The sequence below is a fragment of the Myotis yumanensis genome, unplaced genomic scaffold (assembly GCF_028538775.1).
Source record: "Myotis yumanensis isolate MYYU_CA2020_CCGP unplaced genomic scaffold, mMyoYum1.0.hap1 SCAF_3, whole genome shotgun sequence".
In the NCBI taxonomy this organism is placed as follows: Eukaryota; Metazoa; Chordata; class Mammalia; order Chiroptera; family Vespertilionidae; genus Myotis; species Myotis yumanensis.
The window spans coordinates 193,822,866-193,837,750 of record NW_027223754.1 but is presented as its reverse complement, the minus strand read 5'-3'; the positions used below and the strand labels follow the sequence as shown (position 1 = coordinate 193,837,750).

Below are 14,885 nucleotides of genomic sequence, written 5' to 3'. Positions count from 1 at the left end.
CCCTTTTACTTCAAGCCATTGGGATGAGTGTCTGAGGAGGCCCGCCCCACACTCTCCTCTCCTCTCTGCACTGCATGGAGGCAAGGGCACCACTTTTTTCCAGGTTGGCAGTGCCTCCCACAGACTCTGGGGCTGCAGTGTTTGCAGGTGGACCTGAGTTTCCTCCTTCAGAACCAGTCTCTGAACTCCCTCAGCCTACAGTTGTCAGATCGCCTGGGAGGACACAGTGAACCATTGCATTAGCCTTTTGCAAGATGAGAGATTGGCCTTTATTGTGGGCCCGGGAGGGCATGAGAGCAGAGGATACAAAGGACCGGGCAGCACTCTGGCCGGTTGGCAAGGCAGGCGGCATTGGGTGTCCATGGCAGGGGCCTCACTTGCTGCACTTCCTGGGGGAGCACCTGCACTGCATGGCATTGAGGACCTCATGGTAGACGATGGAGCCGTTGGTGCAGCGCAGGGGCACCTGCATGGGCTCTGTCCGCGTCGGGGAGCAGCATGAGCACTGGTCCTGCACATCCTCCGTTTCGATGGAGTATAGTGCTTTGCTGGCACATTTACCCTGAAGTGGGACAGAGAGGGACAGGGCATGGTGATGGTGGAGAAGCCAGGAGTATGCAGAACTTAGAAGCAGCCTGCTTCCCCTACCTGCCCTCCTCCAAGTAAGGCAGGCCTGGCCTCCCCCAGGAAACCCAGGACAGTGGGGCAATTTGTAAAGATAGGTCTCAGGGAAGTCTGAAATGCCTTCTGTCCTTATGGTGCCATCACACCCAGATCCCTCTAGCTCAGTGGTTCTCAACCTGTGGGTCGCGACCCCTTTGGGGGTCAAACGACCCTTTCACAGGGGTCGCCTAAGACCATCAGAAAACACATATATAATTACATATTGTTTTTGTGATTACACTATGCTTTAATTATGTTCAATTTGTAAAAATGAAATTGGGGGTCACCACAACATGAGGAACTGTATTAAAGGGTCGCGGCATTAAGAAGGTTGAGAACCACTGCTCTAGCTGCAATTTTTATGCATGTTTAATACAACACCCCCAACCCCACTTCCATAAATAACTCTCCGTTCTCTTTGAAGGACTTGTTGAATCTTCCCTCTGGGGTCAAAGTTCCCAGTTACTTCAATAAAACATTTGATTTCACATAAAATGCTTCCAATTCTACCCAGCCAGCATGGCTCAGTAGTTGAGCATCAACCTATTAACCAGGAGGTCACGGTTCAATTCCCGGTCAGGGCACATGTCCAGGTTGTGGGCTCGATCCCCAGTAGGGGTGTGCAGGAGGTAGCCAATCAATGATTATCTCTCACCATTGATGTTTCTATTTCTCTTTCCTTCTCCCTTCCTCTCTGAAATCAATATATATATATATATATAAATGCTTACAGTTCTTTTCAGTTCTCCTCCCTGTGAATTTTTCAGATCCTTCTGAAATGTAACTAAGGAGATATCTACCAAACAAGGAGACTCCCCTCCCCATGTAGGCCTCATCGAAGTCAGGGGCCCTTACCTGGCAGTAATGAATGTCCACTTCCTCTTCGGACTTACAGCTTCCCACTTTGACATACTGCAGCCTGGCAATGATATCCTTGCAATCAGGCTCCTCACCTATGGGACAGGTGAGAGGTGGGACCCGGGCCTGGCTGGGGTTCTATAGAACACTCTCCAGCCCAGTTCCCTCACGGGGCTGGAAAACAGTGTCCAAATCACCAGAGCCAGCCACAGAGAGGGGAATTATGTCATCATGGTTCACCCAGTCCTTCATGTTCAGAGATGTAGTTATTGCTAGGTTTAACTTGCTTACTGGTACAATTTTAATTGCAAGAGGAGCCTAAATTCCCTGTGCTTTGGTGATGTGGATGGATGGAATTTGCTTTTTATGTAATTGAAGATTCTAAAAACCATGACTGTAGCAGTCATCTTATGTGTGTAACAATGTTCAGAAGCTAATGGGCAATGAAGTAACCAATACTAGTAAATATAATTAATATCTGCCCATCCCTGCCTTTGGGTTAAGAGGAAAAGCCAATATCAGGACCACATAAGGGCACTCACAGCCTCTGTGGGGGCCGAGAAGACCTTAGGAGCCCTTGTGGAGTCCTCTCTGGGTATAGCCACCTGCAGGTGACTGGCATGGGCTTCTTTACATACAGGTATTATGTGAAGAAGCATTCAGGTCAGAATGCTATCTGCCAGTGGAGAATTCTAAGACTTTATGGCAGCTCACCATTCCCCATCTGAACACAGAGTTCTCCGTTCTCTGATGGCTCCTAATCTAAATCAACCCCAATTGCATATTAGCCTGCCTCCAACTTCCAAGTAATTTCATTTTCAAGGGAAAGCCGGCCAATTACATTAAGAGAATGAATAAGGAAACCATATTTAGGCCAACATCCTATATTCTTTCTCTGTGTATTTAAATCCCTGAGCCTGGCTTACTTTCCTTATAAAGGGTCTCAGCCTCCTGAACACGCTAACCAACAAAGGCCCTTTTTTGCTGGTTTTGTAGATAACAGTCTCTTAACCAAATGCTTTGTGCAGTGCACCTAGGGAGAATTCACCTCCTCTGATGGTTTCTTGACTTCACTTTCTTAAGCCATTCAGACAGGAATCATAGAAAGAGATGCTTTCGGACTGTGTTTCCTCAGTCTACAACTTGATTACAACAATTACAGGGGCTGTCAGAGTAAGCCATCAAGAAAAGAATGAATGATTGAATGCCAAAGGTATTCATGTTTTCACTCTTCCTTTCTCTACCCAAAACTGAACATGGGCCTATGAACCCAAAACAGAACAAAACAACAAAGCTAAACTTAAAAAATATTAGTTCAGGCAAGTAATTCTATCTTCAGAGAAGAAGGCATTAACATTGGGATTCTGAATGTTATTTGTGCTCATGAACACAAGAATGTGTGGTAAGAACACTGATCTGCAGACTTGTCGAGTCCAGTCTCCAACGCTGCTGCTGTGAGCTATTAGGATCAACCAATATAACATAACTGCAAGCTCAAGAGGGACCGAGAGTGAAGAAGGGGAGGGGGGGTAATAAACTCAGACCAGCCTTATAAATCACAAGAGGACTCTATGTTCTCTGTAGTCCCCACAGCACACAGTGGGTCTAATGTTAGCCAGGGGTGGCTTCCCTTGCTTCCTGAGATAGCTGTGTGACACTCAATGAATAGATGTGTATTGAGTGTCTACTCTGTCAAGATCATGGATCAAGGGTGTCTGTCTTCAAGGAGCTCTGTGTGGAGAGAGAAGATTTTCTCTCGTGGTTGGACTACGAGCAACCCAAGACTCTATGAGGGGAAAGGCAGGCAAGGGACTGGAGACAGTGAGGAGTTTGGAGGAAAGGGGAAAGAGGTGATTCACTGGTTTTTGGAAGGGGAATTGAGCAGGGGGCAGTTTAAGAACATTCAGGGAGGAGTGGCAATTCCCTGCAGGACTGAACATAATGACTGGCCGGTGATCAAGAAATATCTTTCTGGAATAAAGCTTACTCCAAAGAACAGTCCCTGGACTTGGTCTGATGGGTTTCCAGGGACAAGCTATTGGTAATGTACTTACATGTGTCACAGCAGGTGCCTGGAATTTTCATGATTTTCCCCTTAAGGAAACAGCAAAGTCCCAGATTAGTCACAAATAGTACATAGTGGTCAGCTTACAGGTCACTTCCCAGGCTAATTCCTGGGCTCACGACCCTGAGTTTAAGTCCCCAGATGTAAACTGTGCTTTCCCACCACAAATGTGAGAAGAATGACCACCCTACCTGACCAGGCTGAAACAATTTTGATTACTCTGAATCCTCTCCCAATTGAGTCATCAGAATCAAATTCTCAGGGAAGATTGGAAATCAGTCTGCTCTCTCACCTCCCCTTCAGGATCACACATTCAGTCTCCCCCAAGGGAAAGGTATTTTTATAGCATCATATAGTGCAGAGAGTTTTGTCTGTGCATCGAACTTGATATTGTGATTTCATTGATTCCTATACTAGGTCAGAGATCTCCCGTGGACACTGGGAAATCACGTCAGAGCTGGACTGCATGCTGCTCAGAAGGACCTCTGTTCTTAGAGTCAGAGATGGAGACTGTCAAGAGGAAAGCAGGGCCTGAGCTCCGAATACTCACTCCCTGGGCCAGACATTTGTGTTCATCGAAGGGCGGGCAGCCTGTGACCCTCTTTTCCCAGATGTACTCTCCTCTCTCGTTGACCTTGCAGAAGTGACTGTCACAGCCATCCTGGAACATCTCATCACGCTGAAACCAAAGAAGGCAAATTTGAAGGTAGTGTTTGGTTACAAAGTCACTTCAAACCATGACCTTGAGTCCATGAAATTTTTTTTTAACAAATTGGAAGACTATCAAACAAGAATGAGACAGTATCTATAAAGTCTCCCCACCCAGAATACACAAAAAAGGTGGAGCCCTTATACATCTTATTAACTGTAAATGGGGCTGCATTAATGTAGAGAATCCCCAAATTCTTCTGAGCACTTAAAAGTTTAAAGAATTAAGACATAGGAAGGTAAACTGGCTGATCAATAACTAAACTGGGCATCACCCCCCAAACCCACTAATTAATTTTGACTTTCATAAGTCAGAGTTTATTTCACCCTGTCTTTCCAGTCTCATCGACATCATGCTGGAGAAATTTATTAAACTTCAGCCAACTTCAAATCATGGGCCATACACCAACTTGTCAAGAAGAGTGACAATATAACTAAAACAAAGAGACAATTTTTGTCTTCTATAAGTTATTCATCTTTTCTTTATAAAATCAGAAAGAAACCAATATTGACTCAAACGTAGTCCCTCTTTCTTGAAGAAAAGATCCCAAAATAGGAAACCAGTGGGTGATACGAGGGGGACACTTGAGTTCAAAGGGTTCCCACCTGCAGGGTCATGATTTGTCCTCCCCTTAGCTGAATGGTGCAAGCCACAGGCAGACATCTCCAGCAGCATTCACCTGGGATATTCTCTTCCTTGTAACCCTGTATCCAGGAGTAAAAGCAGCCTTAGTTAACCTCCCCACAACATCCCAATTACAGCTAGGCTAATTTTGCCAGCTTCTCATCTCTCCTAGAGTTCAGAAAGTCAACATTCAGCGCTAACTAACCCTTGTCAGTTCTCAATCCCCTGGATAGCATTTCTTCCCTCCACAGATGTATGCCTCACTCAAATTCTAGCAGCCAGACCTATGAAATTAGACCTCTCTCCCGAGCTCCGGACTTTTAAGTTCAACTGTTTACTTGACAATTATTTATCTTATTGTCATCTTAAGACTTATATCCAAAAACTTGATTTTTGTCCCAAACCCCATCCTTGTTCAATCGTACCTATCTCAGCAAATAGTTTCATTACCCAGTTTCTCCAACTAGAAATCTGGGAATCACCCTTGAGTCTCCCTCTTGTTTACACCCCCACCCCCACTCATCACCAAATCTTGCCAAAAATGCATCTCAAACTCATCTGCTGCTTGTCATGGAGTGTCCTCTGTCACCACCTGGTCTAAGCAATCATCATTGACCACTGGATTCTGATAATAGTCTTAATTTATCTTCCTGCCTTTATTCTTGTCCCTACTACAGGTCTCTACACATTTGCTAGAATGGCTTTCTTAAAATAAAAGTCTAGTCATGTTACTCTTTTGCTTAAAAACCCCCAATGGAGTTCTGCTCCTAATAATGGCCGAGTGACTTATATTGGACTGACTCTCCTGCAGATAACAACTTAAATGATTAACAAAATATTTAAAACAATTATTCAAAGACACTGGATGACCAAATCAGCAATAAACCATAGGTTATTTGCTCCTTGAAAGAGGGAACCATAATGGACAAGAATCATGTTTAAATGGCTTTTCCCATGAGAGCAATCTGCATGGCACTGGACGGCTGGAACCTGAGAAAAAAACTGTAGTTGTATTTGCCTGAAGAGTCAGAGGACAGCGCTTGAAACTCCTAGAATAGCTGAAAACTAAAGGGGGAAAACTCAGAAAAGAGGAAGTTAAAAAAAAAGAAGCCCCCTAATTTGCAAATAAATTCCCTTCAAATCCTTGGTTAACCTCTAAATCAGTGGTTCTCAACCTTCCTAATGCTGCAACCCTTTAATATAGTTCCTCATGTTGTGGTAACCCCCAATTTCATTGTTACAAATTGAACATAATTAAAGCATAGTGATTAATCACAAAACAATATGTAATTATATTTGTGTTTTCCGATGGTCTTAGGCGACCCCTGTGAAAGGGTTGCTTGACCCCCAAAGGGGTCGCGACCCACAGGTTGAGAACCTCTGCTCTAAATTATATATATACACAGAGGAGCCTAAGAGGAGCCCAAGGACAAAACAACAGGTGGAAACTTAAAGACCTGAGCAGAAATTTCAGCTCCACACAGCACAGAAGAGCCAGGGTTTGCAGTCTGAATCCCACCAAGCTGGGGACTAGTCAAACACCTCGTTTTCATTGACATTTCAAAAGAGCCAGATTAAGAACTATGTTTCATAACTCAGACATATGTCATATAAGAAAGAACTATGTCACCCTTGGATCAAGAGAAATAATGAAATAGACTGTCCCTAATATAGTTTAAAATCTAGCCTCCTTTAATTCAAGGTGAACCACCAATAATCTAAGTTAGAAGCTAATTTAACATTCATCAGAGGAAATAGCAGAATTAAGAGTCTCTTCACATATCTCCCACCAATGTCTAACACATAGTAAAACATTTCATGCAAAGGAACGGGGGTGGAGGGCCAGGAAATGACCCATGTTCAAGAGAAAAATTACTCGATAGAAACAGACACAAATGACCTTCATATTGCAATCAGCAGACAGAAACTTTAAAATAACTATGATAAATATGTTAAAGAGTCTAAAGGAAAAATGAATATAATAGAGAAAAGAGATGGGGAATTTAGGAACAACCTGGAAACTTAAAAAAAAAAAAAAAGGAAACCCTAGAACTAGAAATATAGTTACCTAATTAAAAAACAAAACAAACAAAAAAATCTCACCAGATTGGATTAACTGCAGAAAAGAAAGGATCAGTGAATTTTAATACTGATCAATAGAAATTGTCCAAACTAAAGAACAGGAAGGAAAAAAGTTTAAAAAAAATATACAGAGCCCCAATAACCAGCAGAACAGTATCAAATGGTATAATATACATGTAATCATAGTTCCAGAAAGACAGGAGAGAGAAAATGAAATTTAAAAAATTAAATAATAGCTGAAATTTTTCCCAAAATTGATTTAAAAAATCAAGTCACCGATCCAGGAATCTCCATGAATCCAAAGTAGGGAAAGTAAAGAGAAAACTGTTAAAGTCAGCCAGTAGGAATAGGTTGGGCAATGCACACAGGAAAATAACAATAAAAATGGCAACTAGCTTGCCATCAGAAACAATACAAGCCAGAAGAAATGAAACAACATATTTAAAGTGATAAAATAAAAAACTTTCCACCTAGAATTCTATACTCAGTAAATGAAGGCAAAATAAAGATGTTTCAGATCAATGAAATCTGAGAAATGAAATGCCATTTGGCTCACACTAAAAGAAATGCTAAAAGAAGTTCTTTTTCAAGCTGAAGGGATATAATATAACATGGAATTTCAGATATACACGGAGGAAGTGCACTGGAAATTATAAATATGTAGATAAATATAAAATACCATTTTTAGTTTTTTTCTTAAATTCTATAAAAGACAATTTACTGTTTAAAGCAAAATAATAACAATTTATCTCTTATGTAGAAATAAACCATGTCAAACCATAGCACAAAGTATGGGTAAAAGACAATATACATGAAATGGTATATTATTAAATCAAGGTAGACTATGATGAGTGAGGAATACATATTGGAGTCTCTAGAAGAGCCACTATTATCTCTATATCAAAATATTTTCTATTTTCATTTGTGATTTCTTCTTTGATTCATGGATTATTTAAAAATATTTTATTTTCTTTCCAAATATGGGGGGGGTATTTATATTACCTTGTTTATACTAATTTCTATTTCATTTCACTGTGGTCATAGCATACAGTCTATATGATTTGAAATTTTTGACATTTATTAACTTTTTTATGGCCCAGAATTTGGGCAAGATAGGTGGAAATTCCCTGTGTGTTTGAGAAAATGTGTACTCTACAGTTTTACAATGTAGTGGTCTATCATTTTCAATTAGGGCACATTAGTTCACATAGTTTTCCAAATCTTCTATATCCTTATTTATTTTTCCCCCTACTTATTCTATCAGTTACTGCGAGAAATACATTAAAATTACCAACTAAAATTGTGGATAGGCATATTTCTCCCCCTAGTTCTGTTCATTTTTGCTTCGTGTATTTGTATGCACACAAATTTAGGATTCTTGTGTCTTCTTAATGAACCTACTCTTTTATCATTATGAAATTACCTTCTTTGTTTTGGTAGCATTCCTCATCTTAAAATCTATTTTGTTTGGTATTAATATACCCATCTTAGCTTTCTTGTTCCTACTGTTTTCCTGAGATATCTTTCCCATCCTTTGACTTTCAACCTGTCTGTCTCTTTAAATTGGAAGTGCATCTCTTGTAAACAGCATATTAGATGGGTCTTGCTTTTTTATTCAAGTCTGACAATCTCCATTTTTAATTGGGATTTGATTTTGCTTTGACCATTTACATTTAATGTAATTATCCATATGGTTAGGTTTAAATCTACCATTTTGCTATTCATCTGTTGTCTTCTCTGTTACTTAGTCTACTGTTAATTCTTTTCTGTCTCCTGGTTTAATCAAGTTTATTGTATCTCCTCTAAAAGCCTTTTAGCTGTATTTGTTCATATTACTATTTTAGTGGCTACGCAGGTTTATACACTTATCAAACTTCAACAAACTATATACTTATTATATGTGCTGTTTATTATAGGTAAATTATATCTCATTAAAATTAAGACCTTCTATGGCTTCCCATTGCATTTATAATAAAATCTAATCTCCTTAGCATGTCCCGTAAGGCCTGACATCAGCCTTTCCTAATTTTCTGACCTTATCTTATACCACCATCCCCTTGCTCTTGACAATCCAACCCTGTGCATCTTCTTGGTCCATGAACATGGCCACCTCCTCCTCACTTGAGGGCCTTTGTGGATGATGTTTTCTCTGCCTGGAGTGCTCTTCCCCACACTTTGTATAAAGAGCCTTTTCTCTCTCTGGCTGGTTTTGCTCAGTGGATAGAGTGTCGATCTGTGGGCTTAAGGGTCCCAGGTTCCATTCTGGCCAAGAGCACATACCTGGGTTGCAGGCTCAATCCCCAGTGTGGGGCATGCAGGAGGCAGCTGATCAATGATTCTCTCTCATCATTGATGTTTCTATCTCCCTCTCCCTTCCTCTCTGAAATCAATAAAAATATATATATTAAAATAAATAAATAAGTAGCCTTTTCTCATCCCTTAGTAATAATCATTTTAAGTATCGTTTCTCAGAGAAGTCTCCCAAAATACAAAATACATACACAGACACACACACAGACACACACTTTATAACACTTAACACAATTTGAAATTACCATTTGTTTAATATTTTGTTCTCTATGAGAGACATGCAAATTTTAAACTATGTCTACGCTGTTCATCCTGGTCTCCCAGCACCTGACTCTTAGCAGCCACTCCTATATCATAAATATGTAGGTAAATACAAAATACCATTTTTAGTTATTTTCTTAAACTCCGTAAAAGACAATTTACTGTTTAACGCAAAATAATAACAATTTATCTCTTGTATAGAAGTAACTTGATTGAATAATATATCATCTCATATAGATACTCTTTTACCCATACTATGTCCTATGGTTGTCACATGGTTCACTTCTACATAAGAGATAAATTATTATTTTGCAATGAGTTGAGCAAGAACCTTGATAGAGGCTTACAGTGAGAGGCCTTCATGTATATCTGCTTTGGAAAAAGCAGCAGCTTCTGGACAACTTGATTTCACTATCTGGCAAAAAATGCCCCCAAATTTGGAAGACAACATAGGATAACCAACTTTTTATTTTGCAAAGTAAGAGTATTTTAAACAAAGTTAATAAAATAAAAAGCTACCCTCAGCTGTCTCATCATTGTCTTCAAATTGAAGCTCTTTTAACTCGCCCCACCACTCAAAAAAAAAGGAACAATCTCAATTTTTTTAAAGAATAAATTTAGTTAAGTGGGAAGCCATCTATGTTGTCATTATTTTCTTATGTTGCCACCCTTAGTAGTGGTCACTTAGAGATCCCTCCCCTGGGGCCCTAGGGTTTCTCTAACATGAATCTCCAGCAGATCAATTTGGAGCCCCAAACAGAAGACCTAGTCCCTCCACACCACTCCCTTTTCACTGCGCAAGGGCTGATGCGCTGAACCAGCAGGAAGAGTTAAGAATGGGCAAGCTCACTCAGAAATGAATTTAAACAATTTGCTACTCCTGAGTCAAGCTTCTGCACTCAATGTATCCCCAGAGAATAGGCCAGAGAGAAAGCTGGTGAGGACGGAACTCAGAACAAATCAGGGCAATTGGGCCAGGCCACACACTCCCCAGGGAAGGTCACTGTAGGGGTTGGAGGCCTCAGGTCGTCTTTCACTGGTGAGCTTTAAACTGTGTTTTCAAAAATGCACTCTTCCGGGAAGGTGTAGGGATGAAGTAAATGGAAGAGGAAGAAAGAGTTGGAACAAACATTATGAGCACATGGGAGTGGTTCCAGCCAGAAGGAGGAGCGCCCACTGGAGGAGTATCTACGTGGTCACTACTAAATGGGGCTTAAGTCGGGCAGGATATCGCCGGAGCTTGGATCTGGGCATCTTACAGTGGACGTTAGAAGAAATAGGAAATACCCTCTGGTAAGTCAGGCCCAGGGAGAGGTAATTGGATAAAATCTTTACAGGAGAAGTGAGGGGGTGAGGACAATGGAGGAGGGTGGCTGCAAAGTGAAGGGGACAGGGGCCATGAGGGCAAAATCCACACACAGGGAGGCAGAGGGCACAGTTCAGCCAGGAATAAGGGGAAAGAAAGGGTGTTATGGGAGAATAGAGAACAGGAGGAAGAGGCAGAAAGAATGCAGGGTAATAGGAGGGGAAGTGATTTTAGAGCTGGGGTATGGATTTGGGCAAGAGGGACAGGAGGAGGAGAGGGGGTACAGCAGAACCCACTTGAGGGAGTAAACTGGTTTGCTGCCCTGGAAGCTGAACGCAGCTGCACCAGGTGGCAGGGCTTGTGGGAGCCCTGCTGTCCATTTCTAACTCCTGCTTCTGCCCATCTGTTCCCCATTCTGCTTCCTGGAGGGTCCTCTATTCCACATTCAACCCAAGATCAGCTCACGGTCATGCCCCTCCGGATGCCTTCTCGGTGTTCCTCACACTTTCCCTGAAAGTTCATCAGTCAAGCTTCCTGCCTACCACCCACCAGCACAAACCACCTTCTGCTGGTCTTTTCGGTGCAAACACTGTCTCCCCTGGGAGGAAATGAAGGACTCACTTCTCTGCTGACACTAACACTTTAGTCTGATGTAGGCAGTTCAAGCAGAACTGCCTCAGTCTAATTCACCATAGCTCCCCCACCTGCAGGAGGCCTCCCTGAGGCCTTCCATTGCAGAGAAGGGCAATAAAAACAGTGAAGGATGCTGAGCTAGAATGGGGGCAACTAAGGCCAGTTTTGGTGCAGGTTAAGAGATACATAGAAAGAGGGCTAACCTGGGGGTTTCAAAAGGGAGGAGGTCAGTATACTGCCCTGTACATATATCAGAATATTGGAAGGAAAGAGGAATAGTACACAAAACAAAGGGGTCATGTATTTTAAAAATATGTATTTAGAACAGTGGTTCTCAACCTTCCTAATGCTGCGACCCTTTAATACAGTTCCTCATATTGTGGTGACCCCCAATTTCATTGTTACAAATTGAACATAATTAAAGCATAGTGATTAATCACAAAAACAATACGTAATTATATATGTGTTTTCTGATGGTCTTAGGCGACCCTGTGAAAGGGTCGTTCGACCCCCAAAGGGGTCGCGACCCACAGGTTGAGAACCGCTGATTTAGAACCTCTATCTAGATTGGATTTGAATGCAGAGGAGGGTACCATGCCATCTTCTGACCACCAGAGGGCGCAGTTTGAGAGTTCACAAGCTCGCCCTCCAGAAAACCTGAGGACAGCCTTGGTGTGGATCTCTTGCTGCATTGATGGTAGGTAGTTCAATGGACATCCAAGGTAAAAGGGAAGCCACAAACTCCAGACATCAGTCTCTCATTCGTATTCAAGCCCAGTTCTATTCTAGGGGGTTGTTACACACACACACACACACACACACACACACACCTAAAACATCAACTGTGCTTTTTTAACAGTAAAAACCCGCTCTCCCACTATTAGTGGGCTTCTAATTGAGGCAGGAATGCCCTCTTTAAACCATTCTATCAAAAATAGCTGTGTCTACTCCACATAAATTTATTAAGCCCCTATTCTGAGTATGACACTATGCCAAGTGCCATGAAGAACACAGATGCAGAACACTCTCTTGTCCTCGAGAGCATATAAAGCAACCGTATGAGTGTCCCTCATCCCTAACCACTCCTGATGTCCCCTACCCCTCTTGCTGCTCCTCTCAGGGAGGTCTCCTCCTACAAAGGTCTCCTCCCCAGACTCGGCCCCAGACCCCTCCTGCTGCCTTGCAAAGTTGAAGAGAGAAGCCCTCCCTGTGCACCATCTGAAAGAGCTGTTACTGTGTTCCCTGCATCTGGCTCCCAAGAAACTCCCCTGACCACGTGTGGTCTCTAAAACAGCAGGACCCCAGGCACAGCGGGCGGTTTGAGGAAGAAGCCGAAGCATCCTCCTGAGCGTTAGGTCCAGCTCTGTGGCGTGGGGCTAAGAGTCATAATGAAAACAATAAAATGCTGGTTGTCCTCTCCCAAACCAGAAATGATGCTTTTACTCAGAATCCACCCTCAGGAGGGATTGAGAGCACACAGTCATTGTGACCTAGCGCAATCAGGGTGAAAAATTTTAAACCACCTCAATGTCCAATAATAAAAGTGAAGGTTGTGGCACATCTTTTCCAAAGAAGATTGTGCATAAACTTGCACATAGTAGGTGTCTGATAAATATTTGCTGACTAATTAATCTTTAGTGTTCTCAAAAATGGTAATGATGGTTTTTTAAATGTGTAAAAAAAAATACAGAACTGTAAATATGGCATCACAACCCTTGCAAATATTGTGTTTATTTTAAACACACAAAAAGAAAGTGTTTAAAATGCACAAAACTAAACTGTAATTTCTGAGAGGTGAAATGTGGGTGGGTGGGTGGGTGACTTGGGCTCTCCATGACAGGTGTCAAATATTGTCCACAATCAGAAAATCAGGAAAATTTATTTTAAAACCCTAGTGAGGTCCCATGGCTTGGGCCCACGAGTATTCAGCCCACCCCCTAGGTCCTCAATGACCCTCTCACCTCGGGGCAGGCCGTACAGGTGGTCTTGCTGCACTCCAGCTTGAACCCGGAGATGATCCCCACCTGGGCGGTGCAATGGCAAGTCGTGCACACGTCAATCATCATAGTCTTCCCAGGCTGGAACCAGAGTCATCACGGTCAGGCCTCCCAGCACCCCAAACCCCTGACTTCCCCTCTCACCTCAGCCCCATAAACTGTTTCCTTATGGGGGGGAGCCTCCCATAGCTGCCCTGAGCCATCACCCTGACCCTCTTGCTGTCTCCAGTGGCCCACTCCCTTCCCTGCCTTCCCACCTCAAGTGTGGCAATGGTAAGAGTGAGGGCTTTCATGCCAGAAAGGGGGCCGGGCAGTGGGAGTGGGGGATAGGTTGAAATGTGCACAACGACTGCAGAGCACTGCTCTGTACGCATTAGAAATGCTCATGGGCCTGGAGTGGGGCTGGGAGATGAGTGCCAGACGGGGTGCCCGGACCCTAGAGAGTTAGGAAGACCTCTGAGGCCAGGCTCCAGGATGCTGGGAAGCCCTGGAGGCAAGGAGAGTGCATTAGGGGTAGGTCTCCCAGTTTCTCTCATTTCCACATTAGAATGACTAAGTGGCCCATCCTTTCCACAGCACCCCCATTTCTGCCCCACCAACTGGCCCTGTAGAAGAAGGCAATAGCTCACCCCAATGATGGTGCCATTGAGCATGCAGGCCTGCACAGGCTCTGGGGAGAGAGAAGTGCAGGCGTGAGAGTACAGAATACCCTGGCCACCCCTGCCCTGCACACAGCTGATCCCTTCAGGGCTTTCTCCTCCATCTGGGCCTCTCTCCTACATCTGCCCTTTGCTGCATTCCACCTCCAGGCACTGTGGGTCCTACTGCCAGAGCCATAGTGGCCTCGCTTCCCCCAGGTCTGGCGAGGAGGGGCAGGCTGCCTGTTGCCCAGTACCTAGCCCTCAATGAGAAGACCCCTGAGCGTCCTGGTAGGGAAGGCACATGTTTCAGTGATTCACATGGAAGGGGTGAGTGGGAGAATCTTTGGATTTATGAAGAATGCAATTCTACTCTGGGAACTTTAAGTCACAAGACAAAATCATACAAAGAATTCAGAGCAGGTGGTAGCAAGCTGTTTGTTCCCGTTGCTGTTTGTTTGTAGGGAGGGAGGGGGTGGACATTGGAATACCTTCCCTAGCAGAGGCAATACCATGAATAATCACAAAGGTGGTTTCTAGAGTCAGAGAAATGAAGGTCCAACCCCAGCCCTACAGCTCACTAACTCCCTTGAGCTGGTGGAAGCAGTAGCAGTCCCCACCAACCAGGGTTGCCGTGCCCGTGACATGAGATAGTGGTATAAGCCATCACTGAGCACCATTATGACCTTCAGGAAATGGTTCTATTTCTCTCATCTTATTTGCTTTGTCACAAAAGCAT

At 43.2% G+C, this 14,885-nt stretch overlaps 1 protein-coding gene across 2 annotated transcripts in view; it reads right to left on the bottom strand.

Annotated features, from left to right (window-relative positions):
* Positions 1-245: 245 nt before the first annotated feature.
* Positions 246-14,885, bottom strand: part of VWF (von Willebrand factor) — a 131,431-nt gene continuing 116,791 nt past the window's right edge. For both annotated transcript variants that reach the window (XM_070410831.1, XM_070410832.1), the window contains exons 46-52: positions 14,138-14,178; positions 13,473-13,589; positions 4,901-4,999; positions 4,137-4,265; positions 3,576-3,615; positions 1,519-1,616; positions 246-562 (exon numbers count right to left, since the gene is read on the bottom strand). In XM_070410831.1, the coding sequence (XP_070266932.1) occupies positions 374-562; positions 1,519-1,616; positions 3,576-3,615; positions 4,137-4,265; positions 4,901-4,999; positions 13,473-13,589; positions 14,138-14,178 (713 nt within the window). In that variant the 3' untranslated portion in view covers positions 246-373. The remainder of the gene's footprint in view (positions 563-1,518; positions 1,617-3,575; positions 3,616-4,136; positions 4,266-4,900; positions 5,000-13,472; positions 13,590-14,137; positions 14,179-14,885) is intronic.